Source organism: Pimephales promelas, chromosome 12, assembly GCF_988280905.1.
Source record: "Pimephales promelas chromosome 12, fPimPro1.hap1.1, whole genome shotgun sequence".
Taxonomy (NCBI): Eukaryota; Metazoa; Chordata; class Actinopteri; order Cypriniformes; family Leuciscidae; genus Pimephales; species Pimephales promelas.
Genome location: NC_142780.1, coordinates 14,622,715 through 14,644,097, shown reverse-complemented (window position 1 = coordinate 14,644,097; position 21,383 = coordinate 14,622,715). Strand labels below are relative to the sequence as shown.

The window sequence follows — 21,383 nt, the reverse complement described above, 5'->3', positions numbered from 1 at the left end:
ATTGACTGGTGGATGGATGGATACATGGATTGATCAATGGAGAGATGGATAAAGGGATGAATTAACTGGTGGATGGATTGATAGATGATGGACTGGTAAATTGATGGATGGATGGACTGGCTGGTGGATGGATGGATGGATGGATGGATGGATGGATGGATGGTCCGATAGACAGTGGATGGATGAATGGATTGACAGGTGAGGGATGAATGGATTGACTGGTTGATAGATGGACTGATGGATGGAGTGATAGATTGACTGGTGGATGGATGGATGGATGGATGCATGGATTGATCAATGGAGAGATGGATAGATGGATGAATTAAATGGTGGATGGATTGATAGATGATGGACTGGTGAATGGATGGATGGATGGATAGATGGATGAATGGATGAATTGACAAATGGGTCGAAGGAGAGATAGATGAAGGCATAAATTTACTGGTGTATTAATTGATAGATGATGGACTGGTGGATGGAGGAATGGATGGATAGATTGACTGGTGCATGGATGGAAGGATTAACTGTTGAATCAATAAAGGGATGGATTGACTGGTGGATGGAGGGAGCGAGGGAGGAATAAATGGATTGACTGCTGGATCAATGGAGGGATAAATTAACTGATGGATAGATGGATGGATGGATGGATGGATGGACCGCTAGATGTATTGATAGGAAGATACATGAATAAACGAATATTTGGTCATTTAAAAAAGTTTAAAAAATTGGTTAAACATTGAGCAGTGCAGCTCCAAATATTCATCCCCCTTTGACCTTTAACCTTCAGTGTTTGGCAGAGGAGAAGGCAGTGAGTGCTCGGCTGCTGGAGGAACGGGACCGCGCAGAAGCAGAGAGTCGAGAGAAAGAAACACGCTTCTTGTCTCTCTCTAGAGCATTGCAGGAAGCAACAGAGCAGAGAGATGAGCTGGAGAGAACCAATAAGGTGCTTCGTGTGGAGATGGAGCAGCTCGTCAACGCCCAGGATGACGTGGGCAAAAATGTACAGCTTGCTTTTTACCCAGAGTTTATTAAAATATTATAGCATAGCAGTAGCAAAAACATATTCTGTTCTTTGAGTTTTGACTTTTTTCGCCTCCTCAGGTTCATGAGCTGGAGCGCTCTCGGAGGGCTTTGGAAACAGAGGCACAATCTCTGAAAGAACAGACCCAAGAGCTGGAGGATGAGCTGACAGAGGCGGAAAACGCTCGCCTCAGGCTGGATGTCACTCTTCAGGCCCTTAGAGCTCAGTTTGAGAGAGAGATCAGCACTAAGGAGGAGAAAGGAGAAGAAAAAAGGAGAGCACTTAACAAACAGGTAACTACCCTCAGCAGAACGAAGAAGTGAAGGCATGAGATAGTCTCTGAAGATGTTCAGAATTGATCACATTTCTTCTTCTATTACCTGTTCAGGTGCGCGAGCTTGAAACAATGCTTGAAGAGGAGAAGACTCAGAGAGCTCAGGCTTTGACGGTCAAGAAACAACTGGAGACCGAGCTGCAGGAGGCTGAGGCTCAGGTGGAAACAGCCAATCGGGGCAGAGAGGAAGCACTTAGACAGATGAAACGTCTCCAGGTTTGTCAGTTCAGTTCATTTTGAAATAATCCACAAGACATGTTTAACAAGGTGTTACTGAGAGCTGTGATATAACCAGCTGCTTATTGTAGATCAAGACTTAATTATTTCATTACGAAGGCCAGACTTCATTAAAATAAAATTCGATTGATTGATTGATCCCTGATTGTTTATTTAATGTGTTCCTGTGTGTGTTTTAGACTCAGATGAAGGAGCTCATCCGTGAGCTTGACGAGACCAAGTTGGCTCGAGACGAGATCGTCGTCCAGTCTAAGGACAGCGAGAAACGGCTGCAGACTTTGGAGGCAGAACTATTACAGTTGACAGAGGTGTGTTGCCCGGCCTATGTAACCCAGAAGATATTTGAAATGCATCTCCTTCATTCTTTTTTTTCTCTCTCATTCGCTGTTATTTTGATACTGTCTCAGGAGCTGGCCGTTTCTGAGAGACAGCGGAGACAGGCCCAGCAGGAGAGAGACGAAATGGCGGATGAAATTGTCAACACTGCAACTGCAAAGTCAGTATCTGTTTGTGCTTGTGTTGAGGTTCAGTGACCCAGAAGATATCTTTCTGTTTAGGGAGGATGAGTTGCATCTTTTTGTGTATGCTTCACAATCAACACTAAACAGCACTTGCAATGTATTTAAAAATGTTCCTCTACTAAAGGGATAGTTCATTCAAAGATCAAATTTACCCAATGATTTAGTCATCCATTATAAAGCATGGAAGAGCTGGGACATTTTTTAATATAACTCTGATTATATTCGTCTTAAAGAAGAACGTCAGAATAAGAAGAATAATGTAATAATTTGTTCTCCATCTAAAACATCTTTATTTGTTGGCTACACTACCGTTTAAAGGTTTTGGCTCTGTATGATATACACTCACCTAAATGATTATTAGGAACACCTGTTAATTAATCCAAACCAATCACATAGAGGTTGCATTTAGGGGTGTGGTCCTGGTCAAGACAATCTCCTGAACTCCAAACTGAATGTCAGAATGGGAAAGCATGGTTGTTGGTTGTTGGTGTATTTCACAGTCTGCTCTGTTACTGGGATTTTCACACACAACCATTTCTAGGGTTTACAAGAATGGTTTGAAAAGGGAAAAACATCCAGTATGTGGCAGTCCTGTGGGCGAAAATGCCTTGTTGATGCTAGAGGTCAGAGGAGAAAGGGCTCGACTGATTAAAGCTCATAGAAGAGCAACTTTGACTGAAATAACCACTCGTTACAACCGAGGTATGCAGCAAAGCATTTGTGAAGCCACAACACACACAACCTTGAGGCGGATGGGCTTCAACAGCAGAAGACCCCACCGGGTACCACTCATCTCCACTAAAAATAGGAAAAAGAGGCTACAATTTGCAAGAGCTCACCAAAATTGGACAGTTGGAGACTGGAAAAATGTTGCCTGGTCTGATGAGTCTCGATTTCTGTTGAGACATTCAGATGGTAGAGTCAGAATTTGGCGTAAACAGAACGAGAACATGGATCCATCATGCCGTGTTACCACTGTGCAGGCTGGTGGTGGTGCTGTAATGGTGTGGGAGATGTTTACTTGGCACACTTTAGGCCCCTTAGTGCCAATTGGGCATCGTTCAAATGCCACGGCCTACCTGAGCATTGTTTCTGAGCATGTCCATCCCTTTATGGCCGCCATGTACTCATCCTCTGATGGCTACTTCCAGCAGGATAATGCACCATGTCACAAAGCTTGAATCATTTCAAATTGGTTTCTTGAACACGACAATGAGTTCACTGGACTAAAATGGCCCCCACAGTCAGCAGATCTCAACCCAATAGAGTATCTTTGGGATGTGGTGGAATGGGAGCTTCGTGCCCTGGATGTGCATCCCACAAATCTCCATTAACTGCAAGATGCTGTCCTATCAATATGGGCCAATATTTCTATAGAATGCTTTCAGCACCTTGTTGAATCAATGCCATGTAAGAATTAAGGCAGTTCTGAAGGCGAAAGGGGGTCAAACACAGTATTAGTATGGTGTTCCTAATAATCCTTTAGGTGAGTGTAGATATAAATTATTATGTTTGAACAAATAAATATTTATATTCAGCAGGGAAACAGTAAATTAATTAAAACTGACAGTAAACTCATTAATAATGTTACAAAAGGTTTTCGAAAATCTAAAAGTTATTTTAAACTGTAATAATATTTTGCATCAAATAAATACAGCCTTAACAGAAGAGACTCAAAAACATAAAAAAAAAAAATCTTACAAACCAAAATATGTGAAGGTTAGTGTATATAACACCCAAGTCCTTTCAAGTCCTTTCATATAGATTAAATATATATATATATTTGGAAGTATTTTGAATACCAATATTATTGGCTATAATTTTTTCCTTATGCACTGATGAATAGTGTGCAACACCAGACTGGTTTATTAAAAAAATCATGTTGTCTTAAACATTTTTTTCCCTGCAGATCTGCACTGTTTGAAGAGAAGCGGCGTCTTGAGGGAAGAATCACTCAGCTGGAGGAAGAGTTAGAGGAAGAACAAAGTAATGCTGAACTAATAGCCGAGAGACACAGGAAGAGCACCTTACAGGTAGGTACACAATGAAGGACACTATCCTATCACACAAACACATAGAGACAGAGCACTCTACATCTCTCTCCCTACTTTTTAGGTTGAGACTCTTACAGTCCAGCTATCTGGAGAAAGGACACTTGCACAGAAGAGCGAGAGCGCACGAGAGGCTCTGGAGAGGCATAATAAAGAGCTGAAGACTCGTCTCAGCGAGATGGAGGGAACTGTGAAGGGGAAACATCGCCTCAGCGTCGCCGCCCTGGAGGCCAAGATAGAATCGATGGAGGAACAAATGGAGCAGGAGAGACAGTAAGAAAACAGTGGGGGGTGTTAAAGGAAAACTTGGAGCTCAAATGAACAGAATCTTCTGAATAAAAAATGAAATCTGAATCATTTTCTTATTCAAGTTGAGTCACATGTATTTATATACGTAGCACTTCTTAGTGCTTCAAAGCAGCTTACCATTAATAAATAGGAAAATAAGTGTAATGCTATAAAATTACAATCAGTTCAATGTTTATTCAGTTCAGCAGAATGTGAGAACTGCTCTTTTACATACAATTAAAGTCTACGGGGACCAGGGACTGCTAAGCTCTAAAACGAACAAAAGCTATCATAAAAATTGGTCTGTACAACTTGAGTGTGATATTCACGCATTCGAAAGCCATTGGTGTGAGCTACCGTTTAACCCTCAGGTGCTCTTCAGTCATTTCTGACCGAAAAATTTTCTGTTTTGAAATTTTAAAAATCACAGCTTCATCAGAATGTTACGAAACTTGGTGACTTTTATGGCATTGGGTATGTGAACACACAAAAAAAATTGAGGTCATGATCCGAGCAGGCTAAGTGGTCGTAAAAAAAATAGTCACACTTTTGCTCTTCTGTCAAAAATGACCGACCCATAGGAAGTGAATGGGAAATTGACAAAAAAAAAATTCTCTGAAATTTTGAATGTACAATCGACAAATCGGCCACAATTCTAAAAAAAAGTACACCGCAGGAAAGGGGTGACACTCTACCACATCTAGAGTGCAAAACAGACACACCCACCAACACACACACACACACACACACACAGACACACACATACAAACACACTTTTATACACATACACACCAATAAATTTTGATTACAAAAAGTATGTTTTGAATTTTTAAAAATCACAGCTTCATCGCGATGTTACGAAACTTGGTGACTTTTATGACATTATGTATGTGAACACACACAAAAATTGAGGTCATGATCTGAGCATGCTAAGTGGTCTTAAAAAAAAATAGTCACACTTGTGCTCTTCGGTCAAAAATGACCCTCATAGGAAATGAATGGGAAATTGTAAAAAAAAATGAAAAACAAAATTGAGAATTTTTGTTTTTTGTCAATTTTTTTTTTATAAGAAATAGTTTTTGAGATTGTTTCAACTATATATTCAAATCCACCCCCAACAACAACAAAAAATGTGTTCATAAACATCTGGGGAATTCACATGCTTCTCCATAGAGAGCTGTACATGCCATCTAGTGGTTACACCATGATTCTACGCTTTTTCTCTATACTGTAACCAGATGGTGCTAATTTTCTTCAAAAAAAATTTTTTTTTTCTGAAGGCCTAGATATTATTTATATATTAAACTAAAATACTGCATTAATATTTTTTGGGAAAAAATAATATATATATATAGAAAAAATATATATATTTTTCCATGGCAAAAATAAACCATAAATATTGCATAAATATTAATAAATTCAATTAAATTGTCTCATAATACTAAATTAAAAAGAATAAATATTATAGAACAAAAATAAATTGCATTGGTTTTACTGGGATGGAGAAAGTTTCATTTTTAGGTGTCCGGTCACTTTTGACCGGGAAGATAACAAGTGTGACTCCGAAACGAAGAGCACCTGAGGGTTAAATTGCATTACGTTTTGTTTGTTGTTGAAAAAGCGCGAGAAAAAATAAAAACTTTTAAGGCTTTACATTCACTGTGAAGAGCAAACCATCAATGTGTCTGTTTTGTGTGTCCTCTCTTCATTTTCTCCCTTCCCAGAGAGCGAGCCGTAGCCAATAAGCTGGTGCGGAAAACAGAGAAGAAACTGAAGGAAGTTTTGATGCAGGTGGAGGATGAAAGGAGACATGCAGATCAATATAGAGAGCAGGTACTTTTTTTTTTTCTTACATAACACATGTAGCTTCTGTTACCTAACCAGCCTTTGTTAACCTACACAAATTCATGTCAGGATTTGCAGGATTCGCTTCAGGGCTGTGGGTCGTTCAGTACAACTGCAATTCTACAATGATATAATCTCTCTCTCTCTCTTTCTTTGAAGTTGGATAAGTCTATGGGGCGTCTCCGTCAGCTGAAGAGGCAGTTAGAAGAGGTGGAGGAAGAGAACTCTCGCTCCAACGCTCAGCGCAGGAAACTACAGCGAGAGATGGAGGAAATGAGCGACGGCATGCAGAGCATGAACCGCGAGCTCAACACTCTCCGATCCCAACTCAGGTAAAGATTATGATTGTGTGTTGTGAAGTTTGCTATTTTGTGTGTAAAATTCTAAGAGTAAAATTAAAAAGCAGCAAGCAAGTTGGTAACACTTAGTTTAGGGTCCAATTCTCACTATTAACTAGCTGGTCATTAGCATGCATATTACTAGGATATTGTCTGTTTATTAGTACTTATAAAACACATATATTCATTTTTTATTCTGCATGACCATATTCTACATCCCCTAATCCTACCCAATACCTAAACTTAACAACTACCTTACTCACTATTAATAAACATTAATTCTGAGTGAAAAATTGGACCCTAAACTAGTGTGTCACCATGCTTTTATTTATTTAACCAACAAAAAACCCCAAAAACTTTCTAATGGCTCAGATTTGGTAGAAATAACTCCTTAAAGGGTTAGTTCACCAAAAAATGTAAACTCTGAAATCATTTACTCACCCTTGTGTCGTTCCAAACACAAATGAAGATATTTTTAATACTGTAGATATTTTTAATAGGTTAAACCCGTTATTAACGGCGTTAACGCAAACCCATTTTAAACGGGTTAAATTTTTTTATCGCGCGATTGACAATCTTTTTGGCCTAGCAAACTTTGTAGTTTTTTTTTTCATATGCTTTTGCAACAGGACGCGGCATGAGTGGCACTGCGCTATGAAAGCCATTCATTTCAATGGCTTGGATCTAGCAAGTAAACAAAACAACAGGCGCACACAATTGTTTGGGCTTGCGAGCCGGCCAAATAGTTGGTTAACGTTACGTTTTGAGTGGATGACGAGCGCGAGATGCCGAAATGGATGCCAATAAGATTCTGAATGGAAACTTTACTTTACTAAAAAGTTATCATCATCACAGCACGTCCAGTCTGATGCGAATTCCATCAGATATTTCCGTCAATATCAGGACCTCGTCAGTATTTTTTTCACGCTTTCATTGATTGGACAGTGTTACATTGTGTGAGAGATTATTTGTTCTAAGTGAGAATGTTAGTGTGAAATTAAACACAGTATATGCCAATGTTGTTTTCAATAAAAAAACATTTGCACAAAGCAAGTCGATCCACTTTTCCATGTTGATAAGAGCATTAAAATGAGAAAAAATAATGTGAGAAAAAGAAATCAAGAGACATTTAGAATAGATAAAAATGTGCGATGAATCTCTAGTTAACTACGACATTAATGCGATTAATCGCGATTAAATATTTTAATCGTCGGACAGCACTATTTTTTAATGATCTGTCCCTCCATTGAAAGTCTATTCACCCAAAACTCTGATGCTTCAAAATGTTCAATCAATAGATTGTAAAACGAATCCGTATGAATTGAGTGGTTTAATCCAAGTCTTCAGAAGAGACACAACAGATTTATAATATATGACTTAATGTATGCTTTCATTCACATATAAACATTTATCAACGAACATGCATAAAGCACTCAATTTGTTTTTGTAAACTAGCTTGTGGGTTTGAAACGATTAATCGGGTGAAATAACCCTTTAAGGTGGCAACATACATCCACTTTTTACAGTCTATATCAAATATCTTCTCATTGGCTGTGACTACATCGCACAGTTTAGTGTTCTGTGTGAATGGTGAATTTTTGTTGTTCTGTGTGCATGTTTCATTGACTCATCTAATGTGTCTTGTGTCCATCCATATTTGTATGTTTGTCTCCTACACCAACTCAGCGCCACAGAACGGCAGAAGTCCGAACAGTAGGTTTTCATACTAAAGTGTCAGACTGTGTGTTTTGTGTTCCTCTCTGAGCATTTCCTGTCTCCTCTTGACTCTGGTGGTGTGTGCCCTGTTGAGATTAGAGACAGTCCTTTATAACTGATTTATTCTGAAGCATATCAAGATGGTGTAGTATACATTGGATTGTGGGTCACTTCCTGTTTATAAATGGTGATGAATCACAGATTCTCCTTTCCTCTAATCGTTTCAGTTTCCTCTTTTCCACCCTCTTTCTTTCTTCCAGTTCATAAACAGTGACCCCAAAAAGTATTTGAACACTTAAGTCTAGGGCTGTCAAACGATTAATCGCGATTAATCATATCCAAAATAAAAGTTTGTGTTTACATAATATATGTGGGTGCACTGTGTATAATTATGTTGTGTATGTATATAAATACACACACATGCATGTATATTTAAGAAAAAAATATTATTTATATATAAAATATTTATATTTACATATCGTATAAAATATATGTAAATCAATATACAGTATATACATTAAAATATTTCTTAAATACAAACATGTGTGTGTGTTTATATATATTAAATAATTATACACAGTGCACCCACATATTACGTAAACACAAACATTTATTTTGGATGCAATTAATCGCGATTAATCGTTTGACAGGCCCTACTAAGTCACAAAATATATGAATGTCTTTGTATTAGGCAAAAAAATACCAAAATAACGCTTTTTTTTTTGGAGTTATTGTTTTGTTTTGTTTTTTTGCTTTGAGTTGTTTTTTGTTGTTTTTTGTTTTGTTTTTTTGTTTTGAGTTGGGTTTTTTGTTTTGTTTTTTGAGTTTTTGCTTTGAGTTGTTGTTTTGAGTTTGTTTTTGTTTTTTTGTATTAGGTAACACAGTACCAAAATAACGCTTTTTGTTTTGTTTTGAGTTTTGTTTTGTTTTTGTTTTTTGGGGTTTTTCTTGTTTTGAGTTTTGGTTTGAGTTTTTTTTTTTTTTTTTAAATACTACAACCTGCATAAGCATTGCTTTCATTACTTGCTTGTGTTTTCTGTGATTCTGTACTCTTTATAGCTGAATTAACTGCTATACTGCAAAAATTGCTAGAAAGTTATTGCAATGCAGTTCGTGTGACACAGTAAGTGTCTAAAGATTGCCAAATATGTTTCGGGGACACTGTCTATGTATTTTGCGTTTTGTGTATGAATTGCATGTGATTATTCTCTGTTTCTGTCTCTGTCTCAGGCGAGCGCCGCTCCCTATCTCCATGCGTGCTGGCCGCAGGGCTCTGGTGGATGACCTTTCTCAGGAGAACTCTGATTCTGAGGATCCAGGTGCTTCACCCACCCCGTCCAGCGGCCCGCCGGGCACCCCCACACCCTCAGACAACGCCCTGGGACCCCCTCCCCCCTACAGCCTTACAGACGCTGAATAAGAAGGGGGAGGAGTGGAAGATAAACAGTTTTACTGGTTTAACTCGCATAGCTTTTGCAATCGTACACATAACAGAACATCCATACAGTCACACATAAACTTGAAAGTAGTTAATGTGATTTATAGATTTTAAATAAACAGATGAATAAGCATGCAAGATGGAGAAAGTCGGATGCAGTATTCTTATAGTACTGTTTAAACCAACCAAGCAGAGAGTAAGGACTGCAGTTATAAAGTCGGGGAGAAAAAAAAAACATATCCCAACATTTCTTGGGAAATATAAGTACTGTATATCGGTGCAGTATATCAGGCTTGATGTGGCAAAATTATGATGGCCACCTCAAGTTCTCTTTTAATCAATCAAAAGCCATGTGTTTAGGAGAAATTTGCATGTTAATGGCAATCAAAGGCCATTTGGTATTGCACAGATGATCCACAATCAGGCTAATATGCATCGTCTGTAGTCGCACAAGCCATCAAACCCCTGAGAAACTTTCTCTCGCTCACTTCTAAAATAATGTCATGTTTGAAGAAATTGAGAACAGGTACAAGGATATCACTTTGGTATTTTAGAATATCTTTGTTTTCAATTTTAGAAGTGATAGCTCTACTTCAGATAAATAAACATCTTTGCTTTTTGTTAAACATGATTTGGCAAAAGATGATGATTATGGAAGCCCATTTCCACCCCAGAGTAAAAGGAAAAAAAGGGTTTTGCTACTTTAAATGTCACAGTTACGACTTTGATTCTCATAATTGCGACTTTATTTCTCAATATTGTGGCTTTACATTTCACAGTTGTAAGTTTGTTCCTTGAATTTGCGACTTTATGAATCACAATGTGACTATATATTGTAATTGCTTCCTCAATATTGTGACTATAAATCTTGCAATTGCAAGTTTTTTTTGCTAATTGTGACTTTACATCTCACAGTTGCAAGTTAGTGACTTAAAATGTGACTTTATATCTTGTAATTATGTCTTTATATCTCAGTGGGACTACATCTTGCAATTTTCTTTCTCAATATCGTGACTTTACGTCTCGCAGTTGTGAGTTTGTTTCTACTAATTGTGACTTTATAACTCACAATGCAGCGCAAAATCTCGTAATTGCGACTTTGTATCTCACAGTGTGAATATTTCTTATTTTAACTCTTTCCCTGCCAGTGTTTTTTTAAATTGGCAGCCAACACCAGCATTTTTGAGCATTTTCACAAAAAATTCATGTCCTCCCCCAGAGTATTTTGTTCAATGAATATCTGAACATAATGCACTATATCTAAAGGAAGGATAGAGACTTTTATTCTAGCTTCATGCTTTCTATTTCATCAACACCTGAATGTGGGTTTTCATTAAAAAAAAATAAAATAAAAACAATTGCAGAAGAATTGCAGTTGTACTTAAAGTCTCTTTGGTAACACTTTACTTGAAGAGGTGTGCATAAGATTAACATGACACCTTCATGTTATGAATATGAAGGAAGTTTTATGCATGTTTATGACAACTGTCATTAAGTGTCATTCGCTCAATTATGACATTTTTAATGCAAATAAGATGTCTTTATGACACCTTGACATAAACCAATACATCATAACCTGTCAGTGTCTTTGTCATGACAACTTGACATTACTAAGACAACACAACCAGTCATAGCAGATTAATTATCAAACTTAAGAAACCACTTGGCTTTATTGGTTAACATTACATTAAACTGTCAGGTTGGTTTTGACATTGGCTGTCATGAAGCCATTATAACATTTTAATGACAAATTCAATTAGTACCACTGTAGTTGAGGTCACGAAAAATATTCATGACACAATTATAATGGCCTCGTGACAGCCAATGTCAAAGCAAATGACAGTTTAACTTAATTTAATGTCAAGTTGTCATGAGAAAGACTGACAGGTTATGATGTATTGGTTTATGTCAAGATGTCATAACAAAGACATCTTAAACAATGTCATATTTGCATTCAAAATTTCATTATTGAGTGAAAGACACTTAATGACAGTTGTCATAAACATGCATACACCTCATATGTCATGTCATGGTTAAGAAGGTGACATGCCAGTCTTATGCACACCCCTTAAAGTGTTACCGTTTCGGTAAACAAAAAGCTGGGTTTTGAATCTGTCGTCTTTCAGAGGATGCTTAAAACCCCCCTACTAACGTATAACAGTGTAAACACAGAAAGCCGGAAAATTCTGTCAATGGCGGGGAAAGAGTTTAACTTTATCGCACAGTTACTTTTTAATTTTTTTACTCTGAGGTAACAAAGAGCTTCCATAGATGACAATTCATGTGCACAAAGCTGTGATTGTATTACACAAACAGAAAAGTGGGAAAGATAAAAAAAAATACTGTTAAATGAATACTCTACTAAATTGAGCCATCCATGATAGCTTTTATATCTTAATCATAACCTGACTATAATAAAATAATTTTCTGGGGATACAAAAAATGAAAGAAAAAAAAAATACATGAAAGGACTTCTAACAAACAAAGAAAAAAGCAGCCAAAGTTGACAGATTTCACTTCCATATAGATTAAGCTGTAAAAGTTATTAGATATTTGAAATATACTCACTCTGATCTCATTCAAACTTAAGTTCAGGGTATCTGTGCTGCAGATCGTTCCCTCTTAGAAACTGTGTGTAGATAGTTAGGTCGCTCTAAAGGGATGCTTTCGTGGGTAGTGACATAGATAGGTAGTTAGGATTTCTTAATTTATGTCTTAAAACATCGGCTACTGACTCGTTGTAATTTTTATCAATTAAGAGAATTCCAGTATGCAGTCTATTTATTTTGTTTTGTATTTTTTTTTGTCCGCTGCACATAGGTTGTTGTATAGTTTGCAATTTAAGTGAAAACAAGGCAAAATGAAAGATCTTTTGAGGGTAAGGTTGGGTTTACACTGTTTTTTACTGGACAGAATAAAAAGAAAAATACATTTTCACCATATAAGCTGCAGTGGGCCTAAAACAATATAACACACCAAACACAAACACATGCGTTTGAGACCATTTTGACAAGAGTGAGAAGTTTGTTATCAGGATTTCTGAGAGTTAAGGAATGAACCTGGAAGACGTATGACACCTTGCCTGTTTTTCCCAGGGGTCAAAGGCTGCTAGTTGCTCATTAATTATATAATTATATCAATGTAACTTTTTTTATTTTTTATTTTTATCAAAAGGACATATTATATTTTGTTTGGTTGTTTGATCATTTTTGAATGTGGTAAATATTTATGGATCAAAGTGTTTATGTTGAACACAATCTGAGGCATATGGATGACAAAAGGGACATTATTCTAGCTGTATGCATGTCAACAGTGCCTGTATCTGCAGAATATACTAAATCGATTCCATTGAAAATCAGTGAAATAATAAGAACGAGGTCTGGAATTTGATCAATAAATTGCAATATTAGGTCTCGCTGAACAATAATCCGACATCCTTCTCACGGGTGCTTTTTTCATACGGGCTGTGATGTGATACGTTTTAGGATACAATTGATTATTGGTTGTTTTCATTTAATTGGTGAGTCCTTTGGCATGTCAAATGAACGTTTTCTTAACCTTCACTGTATTTATGTCTCTAGATATTGTATGGCGATGAGCAAATTCGAAAAAGAAGTGTTGTTTTAACTTAAAGTGTTTGTTCTGCTTTGATTTAAGTTTAGTTAACTCAAATATCCAAGTTGTCACAAGTTGACTGAACTTAAAATTTTAAGGCGGCACAAAAAATGTACTTTTTGAGTTGAAACAATATTTTTTTCAGTATTGATACACAGGCTTACACTTGCTAGTTTTTCCAAGTGATTCAATTTAGCAGTATTAAACTGTGAGTAATAATTTGTCACCAATAAGTATTAGAACATATTTAAGATCTGTTCAGCCTGTGAAATTGCAAGGTTCTTTGATTCCCTGATGCACTGATGGGTTTATTACACTGTTATTACCACAGTTATTACTACTTGCCACTGTATCTGTCCTATGAATCGGAAAGCAGGGTTCTCATATCAGATCGTCAGATTACACTGTATGTAAAATGTCTGTATTTGCCCCAGTATTGTTTAAATTTTTAATTTTAGCGTATTTTTAATTGAATCGAGCTGGAATTGTATGAAGTGTTGACTAAAAGGGAGGAAACCATGCTGTTAAAGGCAAAATGATAGAATCACACACGCAAGCCAAAAGATTTAAGCCTTGTACAACAGATTGTTTTTATTCTATAATTATTTGTCCATGTTAAAACGCATTGGTAAATTATATCTGCCTATAATGTCTCTTACTGTTTGCCTTTCAAGCAACTCAACATTGCTGCTAAAATGTGTTTTGTCACTGACAAATGTACAAAGTCATTTTGATCGATTTGTGCATTTATCAGATAGATTCAATTCAATTAGGAGAGCGTTTGAATAAATAAAAAATACAAGTCCTATATTCTAGTTTAATAAACGAGTCTTGGTATACTCAACTCGTGCTTTATGATGCAGCTTTGAACCAGTTTGAGATGAGTGGAAAATAGCAGTGAATGTGTATGAAAAGGTATTAACACTCCAGGTGAGGTGCGTGTGTGTATCTGAGGTGTTTCTGAAAAGGACTGTGTGCTTTTTTTGCATTTGTGGATCTTGAATTTTTAACCATGTAATTTATTTGATCTTTTGCTTTATTTTGCTATAATGATAAAATGAGACCGGGGTGAATTTTAATATACCATTGGTTTTGAAATCAGTGTGGTTTATTTTCACACAAACACGCTATCAACGATTCACCATCAGCACAGTAAATGTGGAGGACCACTTACAAATACAACGAAAAAATCAATTAGCAGTTTATTAACCAAAATTAGATTATAAATGGATAAATCATAGTTGAATTTGACAAAATTATGCAACACATTCTCATCCCAAGACGTCATCTAACTGATGCTTTATCGTCAGTTATATGATGCTGAATTAGACTGTTTCATTGTTTTGCAGTATGCAAAGTTTTAACAATAAAATTATAAACCAATAAATCACCTTTCAAACTTGATAAATAATTAGATATTTAAAATTTTATTTTCATGTAAAGGCATGGTTAATTGTAACAATAAAATAATAAATTAATAAATCCCTTCAAATAAATAAATAAACATTTAGATAGTTGGGGTCCTATTATGCCCTTTAATGAAGTCTTGATTTTGTCTTTGTGGTGTATTAGAATATATATATATATATATATATATATAATATATATATATAGATAAACCCTAATTTGAAAGTGATTGCAGTACCAGTTTTGGCCACAAACTTGCATACAGCTCCTTTAAAAAAGGGATTCTGTTAAATAAAATATCTCCCCTTGGAATGGACTTTGTAACCTTGCAGATCTTTTTTTATGCTCAAACAGCAACGTGGATAATAGGACCCCTTTAAAACAGTTTAAGACCGTGTGTCCACTAAAGCGTTTTTTCTGTTGAGACGTTTCGTTGCTATGATGCAGAATATATGCAGCAGTTTGAATGTTGTGACAGTTGGTCGGTGTGGTTTAGTCCCGCCCCTCCTCCACTGTGATTGGACGGCTGGGTAAAATGTGAAAGTGATGAGTGCTGCGTTTTATCCAAAGTTGAACATTTTTCAACTCCCAGCGACCAGTAAAAACGCTGGGCGCTCGGTGCTTCAGCGCGGAAAAAACGCTCAGCGCCTCGTCACGCTCATGGGGTTTAAAAAACGCGGCGCTCCCATTGAAAACATACGCCAGGGGCGTGGAAAAGCGCTTTGGTGGACACACGGCCTAATTCAGGTTGATAATGTAAATGTATAACCATAAAAGTATTTATATCTTTTTAAAATACATTTATAATGTAAAGAGAGTCACTCCTAGTTCTCTATATAAAATGTTACAATACTTATACAGTCTTTACTACAGAAAAATATTTCATTAATTGATCGCACAGATTCATATTGAATTTCAAATGTGCTAGCAACTATAAATACCGGCAACTTAATCAAACAATAGACCCCTTTTGCGCCGACGTCACAGTTACGTCACGGCGCTAGCTGGAGGCAAAACAAAGTAAATACTGGAGGCGGCCAATACAAACCAGCACAGATTCGGCTACATAATAAGGAGCTTAAATTATTGTTACTATTATTAAATGTCATCTTGATGTGTTGTCTGGTGCAAGAATTGATGAAAAATGAATTTTTAAAATGCTGTATCTGGAATTTTTATTTCTAGAAAATATTCACATCATTAAAATCGCACTGTAATGTCACTCTTTATATTGCTGTCGTCTCGGCGCTGGCTCGGCAGAACTACCGAGGTAACGTAACGTTAATCCTGTCAGATCATCCATGCATTAAGTGAGCGTGTAGGCGGCTACGGGTCGGCCAATCTGGTTCCGTCCGTTAAAAATAACTTTTGGAAATAACAATTGCGGTCCTGGACACTGAGTGACCTTACACATTAAAATAAAATAAGATTTTCTCCAGTCATTGTTAAAAAACAAGCTAACAATACTTGCTAACTAGCGTTAGTGAAGCGGCCAGAGGGATCATTCTGCCTCCACCTAAGCTCCGCCCACAAAAAAACGTCACCATGTTTACCAACTGAAAAGGGGTCTATACAATAAAATCAACGTACACATTTCATAACATTACTGTCCAGTGACGGACCTGTACTTTCCAAACTCGTCTTCTGCAACAATATTACTGAACAACCAATCATCATCTAGAGGCGGAGTTGGAATCGGAGTGGGGTGTATCTTATGTAATGTAGCAGGGAAAGATCTAGCCACGCCCTCAAAGTTGTGACTACTCTGATTGCCTTTGAATTTGGAGTAAAAACAGGACTCTCCTTTATGATAGCAAAAGCCTTCAAGGCAACACATTATGGGGCACTGGAGACCTGGTCCAGTCTGGTTGAGATTCTCAACCTGTACAATATTTCTGATATCAGTGTCTTGCATCATAAGATACTGATCCGTTTCTGGACTAGAATAGTTCTTGTGTGAGCTTTTTAGAGGCTGTTGTTCCCAGATGTTGGATCGAGTGTCCAGCTGATTCTCAGGCGCCTGGAACATGTGGTGGCTTGAAACAATATCATCCAAGGCAGACAAATCTGTATCTGAGTAACCATCCTCCTTTCCATTCGTCCTCATGCAAGGCTGAACCCTACCAAAATGGCCCTCTAGGACGTTATATGAACAGTTTGTTTGATTGTGATGGAAACTACGTCTATGTGGCTCTTGATTGCAGAGAACATCAAATTCGAATTCCTGACCGTTTTGACTCAAATTGCTGGTTCCAACTCCAAAACCTGTTAGGTTCTCCACGTCTGAATCCAGAGAGCTTGGAAATGTGCTGGCTTCCTGTAAATCTTCACTGTGAACCATCCACTCACCCATTTTACATTTAGGATCAATGTTTTGGAGCAGCAGATCTTCATGATTATCATAACAATCTAGTAACTCAAGGTCATCCATTAAATCCATTTGAAGACTCTCAACGATTGTGCGATCTTGCGTTTGGACGCCGTGCTCAGCGTCAATGAGCATCTGAACCTCCAAATCGCATGAATCCAAAGACAAAAGTGAAATCACCGGGGAAGTGGGTGACAGGTCTGACACTTCAACACCTGAGGGGAACAACTTCATGTCCGAGTGTTTGGTGAGACATGGTTTTGAATACATTCTTGTTCTTTCAATGCTTCCCAACCAGGAAGACACGCTGTCTTCGAAGCTTTCTAAATCGGTAGATAGCGGTTGCCTTTCGAAGCTGTTGCCTTCAATTATGTGTCCAGGGTTGTTTTTTATTGCGGCATTACAGTTTTTTTCAGTTCTCAGATTTGTGGCTATACTGTTGAAGGACTTGCACTGTGAGAAACTTTTATCAGCCACATTGGTCTCCATAAGACTGTCCAATGTCCAGAGGTCACAGACTTCTTCTTGTTGTTCAGGAAGAACTTCTGTTTTGTCAGTATTTATAAAAGTTTCAATTGCTGTAGAAAACAGAACAAGGAGTCATCAAACTGGTTACAGACCACAACAAATCAGTTCTGAAAATAAAAAGTAAGCTCTTTTGCCTTTTTTTGAGGGTTTAGGTGACTGGTCTGTGACTTCTTTTGCAATGCGAGACAGACTGGGTGTTAGATGATCTGGGAGATTCTCAGTCGAAAATAAAGCAGAAGCCAGCTTATGGTTCGCTGCCTCTATTTCTGCAAATTTCCTGTGTAGAGGTGGATGGAATATTAGTTATCATTAATCATTAAACATATATAAAGTGGTGGTAAGTAACGAAGTAAAAATACGTTGTTACTTTACTTAAGTAGTTTTTTCAGGGATCTGTCCTTTACTTGAGTATGTTTTATTTGCATCTACTTTCACTTTTAATCCACTACGATTTTAAAAACAAAGTTTACTTTTTACTCCGATACATTTCCCCATGCCCGCTCCAAGTATTTATTACACTGGCTTTCCAAACCAAACTCTTTGCCAGCATACGATCACATAGCAGTCAGTTCGCCATTGACCGCAGAAACAGGTGAAGGTACAGCTCTCGCTGCCAGCAGTGATCCCAAGATTTCCGACCGGGATCACCCATGGCCATATATCAATGATAAGTTAGAATTCACCGAAGTCAAGGGAGATTTATATCGGCTGAAATGTCGTCTTTGCCTGCCACAGGTGATTGAAATTTCAGCATTCAAAACCTCACCCTCAAATTTGAGAAAATACATTGAGGCGAGTTAACGTTAAAGAAGCACTAAAGAAAATTTGGTAACGCTTCCTTTTACAGTACAGTACAGTACTTACGGTATTTACAGTGTACTTACCTAGAAATACTGGCTAATATAAGGTAAGTACATGGAACAGGGGTATTAGGTTCAGGGTTAGTACTAGTTATTACCCAGTAATTGTAGTTACTAAAATAAGTACATAGTATTTACATGGGTAACTGGACTGTAAACACCTTAAAATAATGTTTCCAAAATCGTTTCAGCGGTTCATCAAGTCGTAACAGGGTGAAAGGCACTTCGGCCTTCGCTTTGTGGTCCTACAGTATATCTGCTACAACCACAGTATATAAGTTTGCCAGATCGGGTCGTGTTTCTGTAGTTTGAATGAGACATCAGAAAACTACAAATTTGACTTTACGGCAAGCGTAACAATTGGACAACGTTCACTCTAAAGCCGGTTCTGGATACACAGTGGATAAACAGTAGGCTGCGGTAGGCTAAATTATTTACGACAGAGGAAATAATGCCCACAGAGGAAAAGTTCTTTAGTGTTGCTTTAATGTTACTATTGTTAGCCAAGTGATTTCATATTGAAACATGCCTTGTAAACAGCTAGCTAACAAATTCTTAATTGCAGTATCTAATCTTATCATTTGTTCAAATAAAACATTGCATATCACTCCCAAAACAATTGATCTGCTTAATTATTGATATTTACAGTTAATTTGAATATTTACTTTTTACTTTCGGTACTTTTTTGAAATCGGATACTTTTGTACTTTTAGTGATGTTTGAATGGAGTACTTTTACTTTCTACTTTTACTGGAGTAAATATTTATTTAGGTATTTATACTTTTACTCGAGTATAAATTTTGAGTACTTTTACCACCCCTGTGTACTGTATATGTACCTATATATTTATATATATATATATACTGTAGATACATATATATAATTATATATATATATATATATATATATATATATATATATAATTTTGGGGTCAGAAAAAATGTTCTTTCTTTTTTGTTGTTGAAAGAAATTAATACTTTTATTCAGCAAGGACGTATTAAATTGATCAGAAGTGACAGTAAATACATTTTTAATGTTACCAATAAATTCTATTTAACATTAATGCTGTTGCTTTGTATTTTTTATTATCATAGAGTCCTGAAAATTGTATGCTGGTTTTCACAAAAATATTAAACAGTGGTTTTCAATATAATTATAAGAAATGTTTCTTGAAATCAGGTTATTAGAATTGTTTCTGAAGGATCATGTGACACTGAAACCTAAAATTCAGGTTTGCCAATTGCCATCCATCTACACTCTAAAAAATGTTGGGTTGTTTTAACCCTAATTTGGGTAAAATATGGACAAACCAAAATTTGGGGTTAAAAAATGTCATTTAAAATCTTCAACTTTCACTTTCCACTGTAAAGTTTTTAATTACATTTTTAACCCAACATTTGGGTTTGTCCATATTTGACCCAAATTTGGGTTGAAACAACCCAGCATTTTTTAGAGTGTAAAGAATAAAATAAAATATTTAAAACTAGTCAAAAGCAGTCAAAATATTACTGTTTTACTGTTATTTTAATCAAATAAATGCAGCCTTGGCTTGGAACATATTAAATTGAACTGAATGCTTAATAAATGACTTGTTCACATTAGAGCATTGTATTTTAAATGAATGCTTAATAGAATATAAAAAAAGAGAATTCTCTTTTTGGAAATATCAGAGGTGCCGATTCATGTGTGAAAATGATTCTTCATTCTCCTTCCCAACCATTCTTTCACAGTTTGAACATCGTCGTCCGCAATACATGATGTGTCTTCCTTCATGCTTGTTTAAGAAATGAAAAGCTTCACCCTCCATCATAACATGCTAGTAACATAATAATCACTGCAATAATGATCCAATCGTTGACTCTTAAGCACATTATACTGTATATAACATACCTCTGTATCATGTTGTGTAGAAACCTACGATGATTGACTTGTCGTTTTGATGGCTTGTTTTTACGGGGTTTTTGCAAAGTCCTCATCATGTGACCAGCTGCTGAGGTCACGAAAGTAAAAAGATCCCGACCCCATGGCACTCCGTGCTCCGGCCCTGGCTCAAAGGTCAAAATACTGGATGGACGCATTGCTTTGGGGATAAAATATGAAGAGTATTAAAGATAAAAAAATAAGTAGTTGTTTGCTAAATTGCCTAGGCTCAGTATTATCATTTTGTAAAACTAAAGGAGCAGAACTAAAACATTCAGTAAAAGCCTGATAATCCATCTTTCCATGAAAGGACCACCTACCTTCTGTTACTCAGTAAGAATCCACTTTTGAAGCAGGGAACCAGAAGACTGCACAGGTGATCCAGTCCCGCTCCCTGACTGACCGAGAGACAGAGAGAGTGTGAATGAACGAATGGCCGAGGGGAGGGTGGCATTGTTTCGGTGATGATGCCACAGTGAACGATTCTTTGTCTGCTGAGATAAAAGGTGGCAAGGCCATTAATGAGGACAGAGAAGTGCAGCAGAATGAAAAGAAAAGCAATTAGAAGTCAACTGGTTGGTGCCGTGCGGTCTCCTTGAGCGTGGTCAGAAACAGCGCTTGTTAAGTGTTAGCAAACACAGCGCACCAGTTAAGCGCTTAATTGATCTCTTTAATCTCAGATCCTCATTAACACATTCTCCTGTCTGAGAGCTCTACTGGTTGCCACACACAAATTGCCTTCACATTTCAACTCTCAGACAAAATGTTATTTTTACATATCTATGGGGACGTTCAACATAATGGAACGTGGTCCAGAGGACAGGGAATATGACATGAGTCAAAGCAGGAACATATTAAATTGAACTGAATGCTTAATAAATGACTTGTTCACATTA

General features: G+C 36.9%; 2 protein-coding genes across 3 annotated transcripts in view; one reads left to right on the top strand and one right to left on the bottom strand.

Annotated features, from left to right (window-relative positions):
• The window catches only part of myh14 (myosin, heavy chain 14, non-muscle), a 47,806-nt gene extending 33,304 nt beyond the window's left edge, over positions 1-14,502 (top strand). The window contains exons 34-44 of one of the 2 annotated variants that reach the window (XM_039694505.2): positions 788-1,000; positions 1,102-1,314; positions 1,410-1,571; positions 1,772-1,900; positions 2,000-2,088; positions 4,023-4,146; positions 4,229-4,437; positions 6,177-6,285; positions 6,457-6,629; positions 8,322-8,348; positions 9,582-14,502. In XM_039694505.2, coding sequence (XP_039550439.2) covers positions 788-1,000; positions 1,102-1,314; positions 1,410-1,571; positions 1,772-1,900; positions 2,000-2,088; positions 4,023-4,146; positions 4,229-4,437; positions 6,177-6,285; positions 6,457-6,629; positions 8,322-8,348; positions 9,582-9,771 — 1,638 coding nt within the window. In that variant the 3' untranslated portion in view covers positions 9,772-14,502. The remainder of the gene's footprint in view (positions 1-787; positions 1,001-1,101; positions 1,315-1,409; positions 1,572-1,771; positions 1,901-1,999; positions 2,089-4,022; positions 4,147-4,228; positions 4,438-6,176; positions 6,286-6,456; positions 6,630-8,321; positions 8,349-9,581) is intronic. The other variant, XM_089117543.1, reaches the window with a different exon arrangement.
• A 1,033-nt stretch (positions 14,503-15,535) lies between these two features.
• c16h19orf85 (chromosome 16 C19orf85 homolog) lies at positions 15,536-20,656 on the bottom strand. The gene is made up of 3 exons (XM_089117544.1): positions 20,458-20,656; positions 17,842-17,984; positions 15,536-17,757 (listed from the first exon to the last, which is right to left on the bottom strand). Exons 1-3 carry the CDS (start codon positions 20,643-20,645, stop codon positions 16,415-16,417), a joined length of 1,674 nt encoding a protein of 557 aa, XP_088973670.1. The 5' UTR covers positions 20,646-20,656; the 3' UTR covers positions 15,536-16,414.
• Positions 20,657-21,383: the final 727 nt, after the last annotated feature.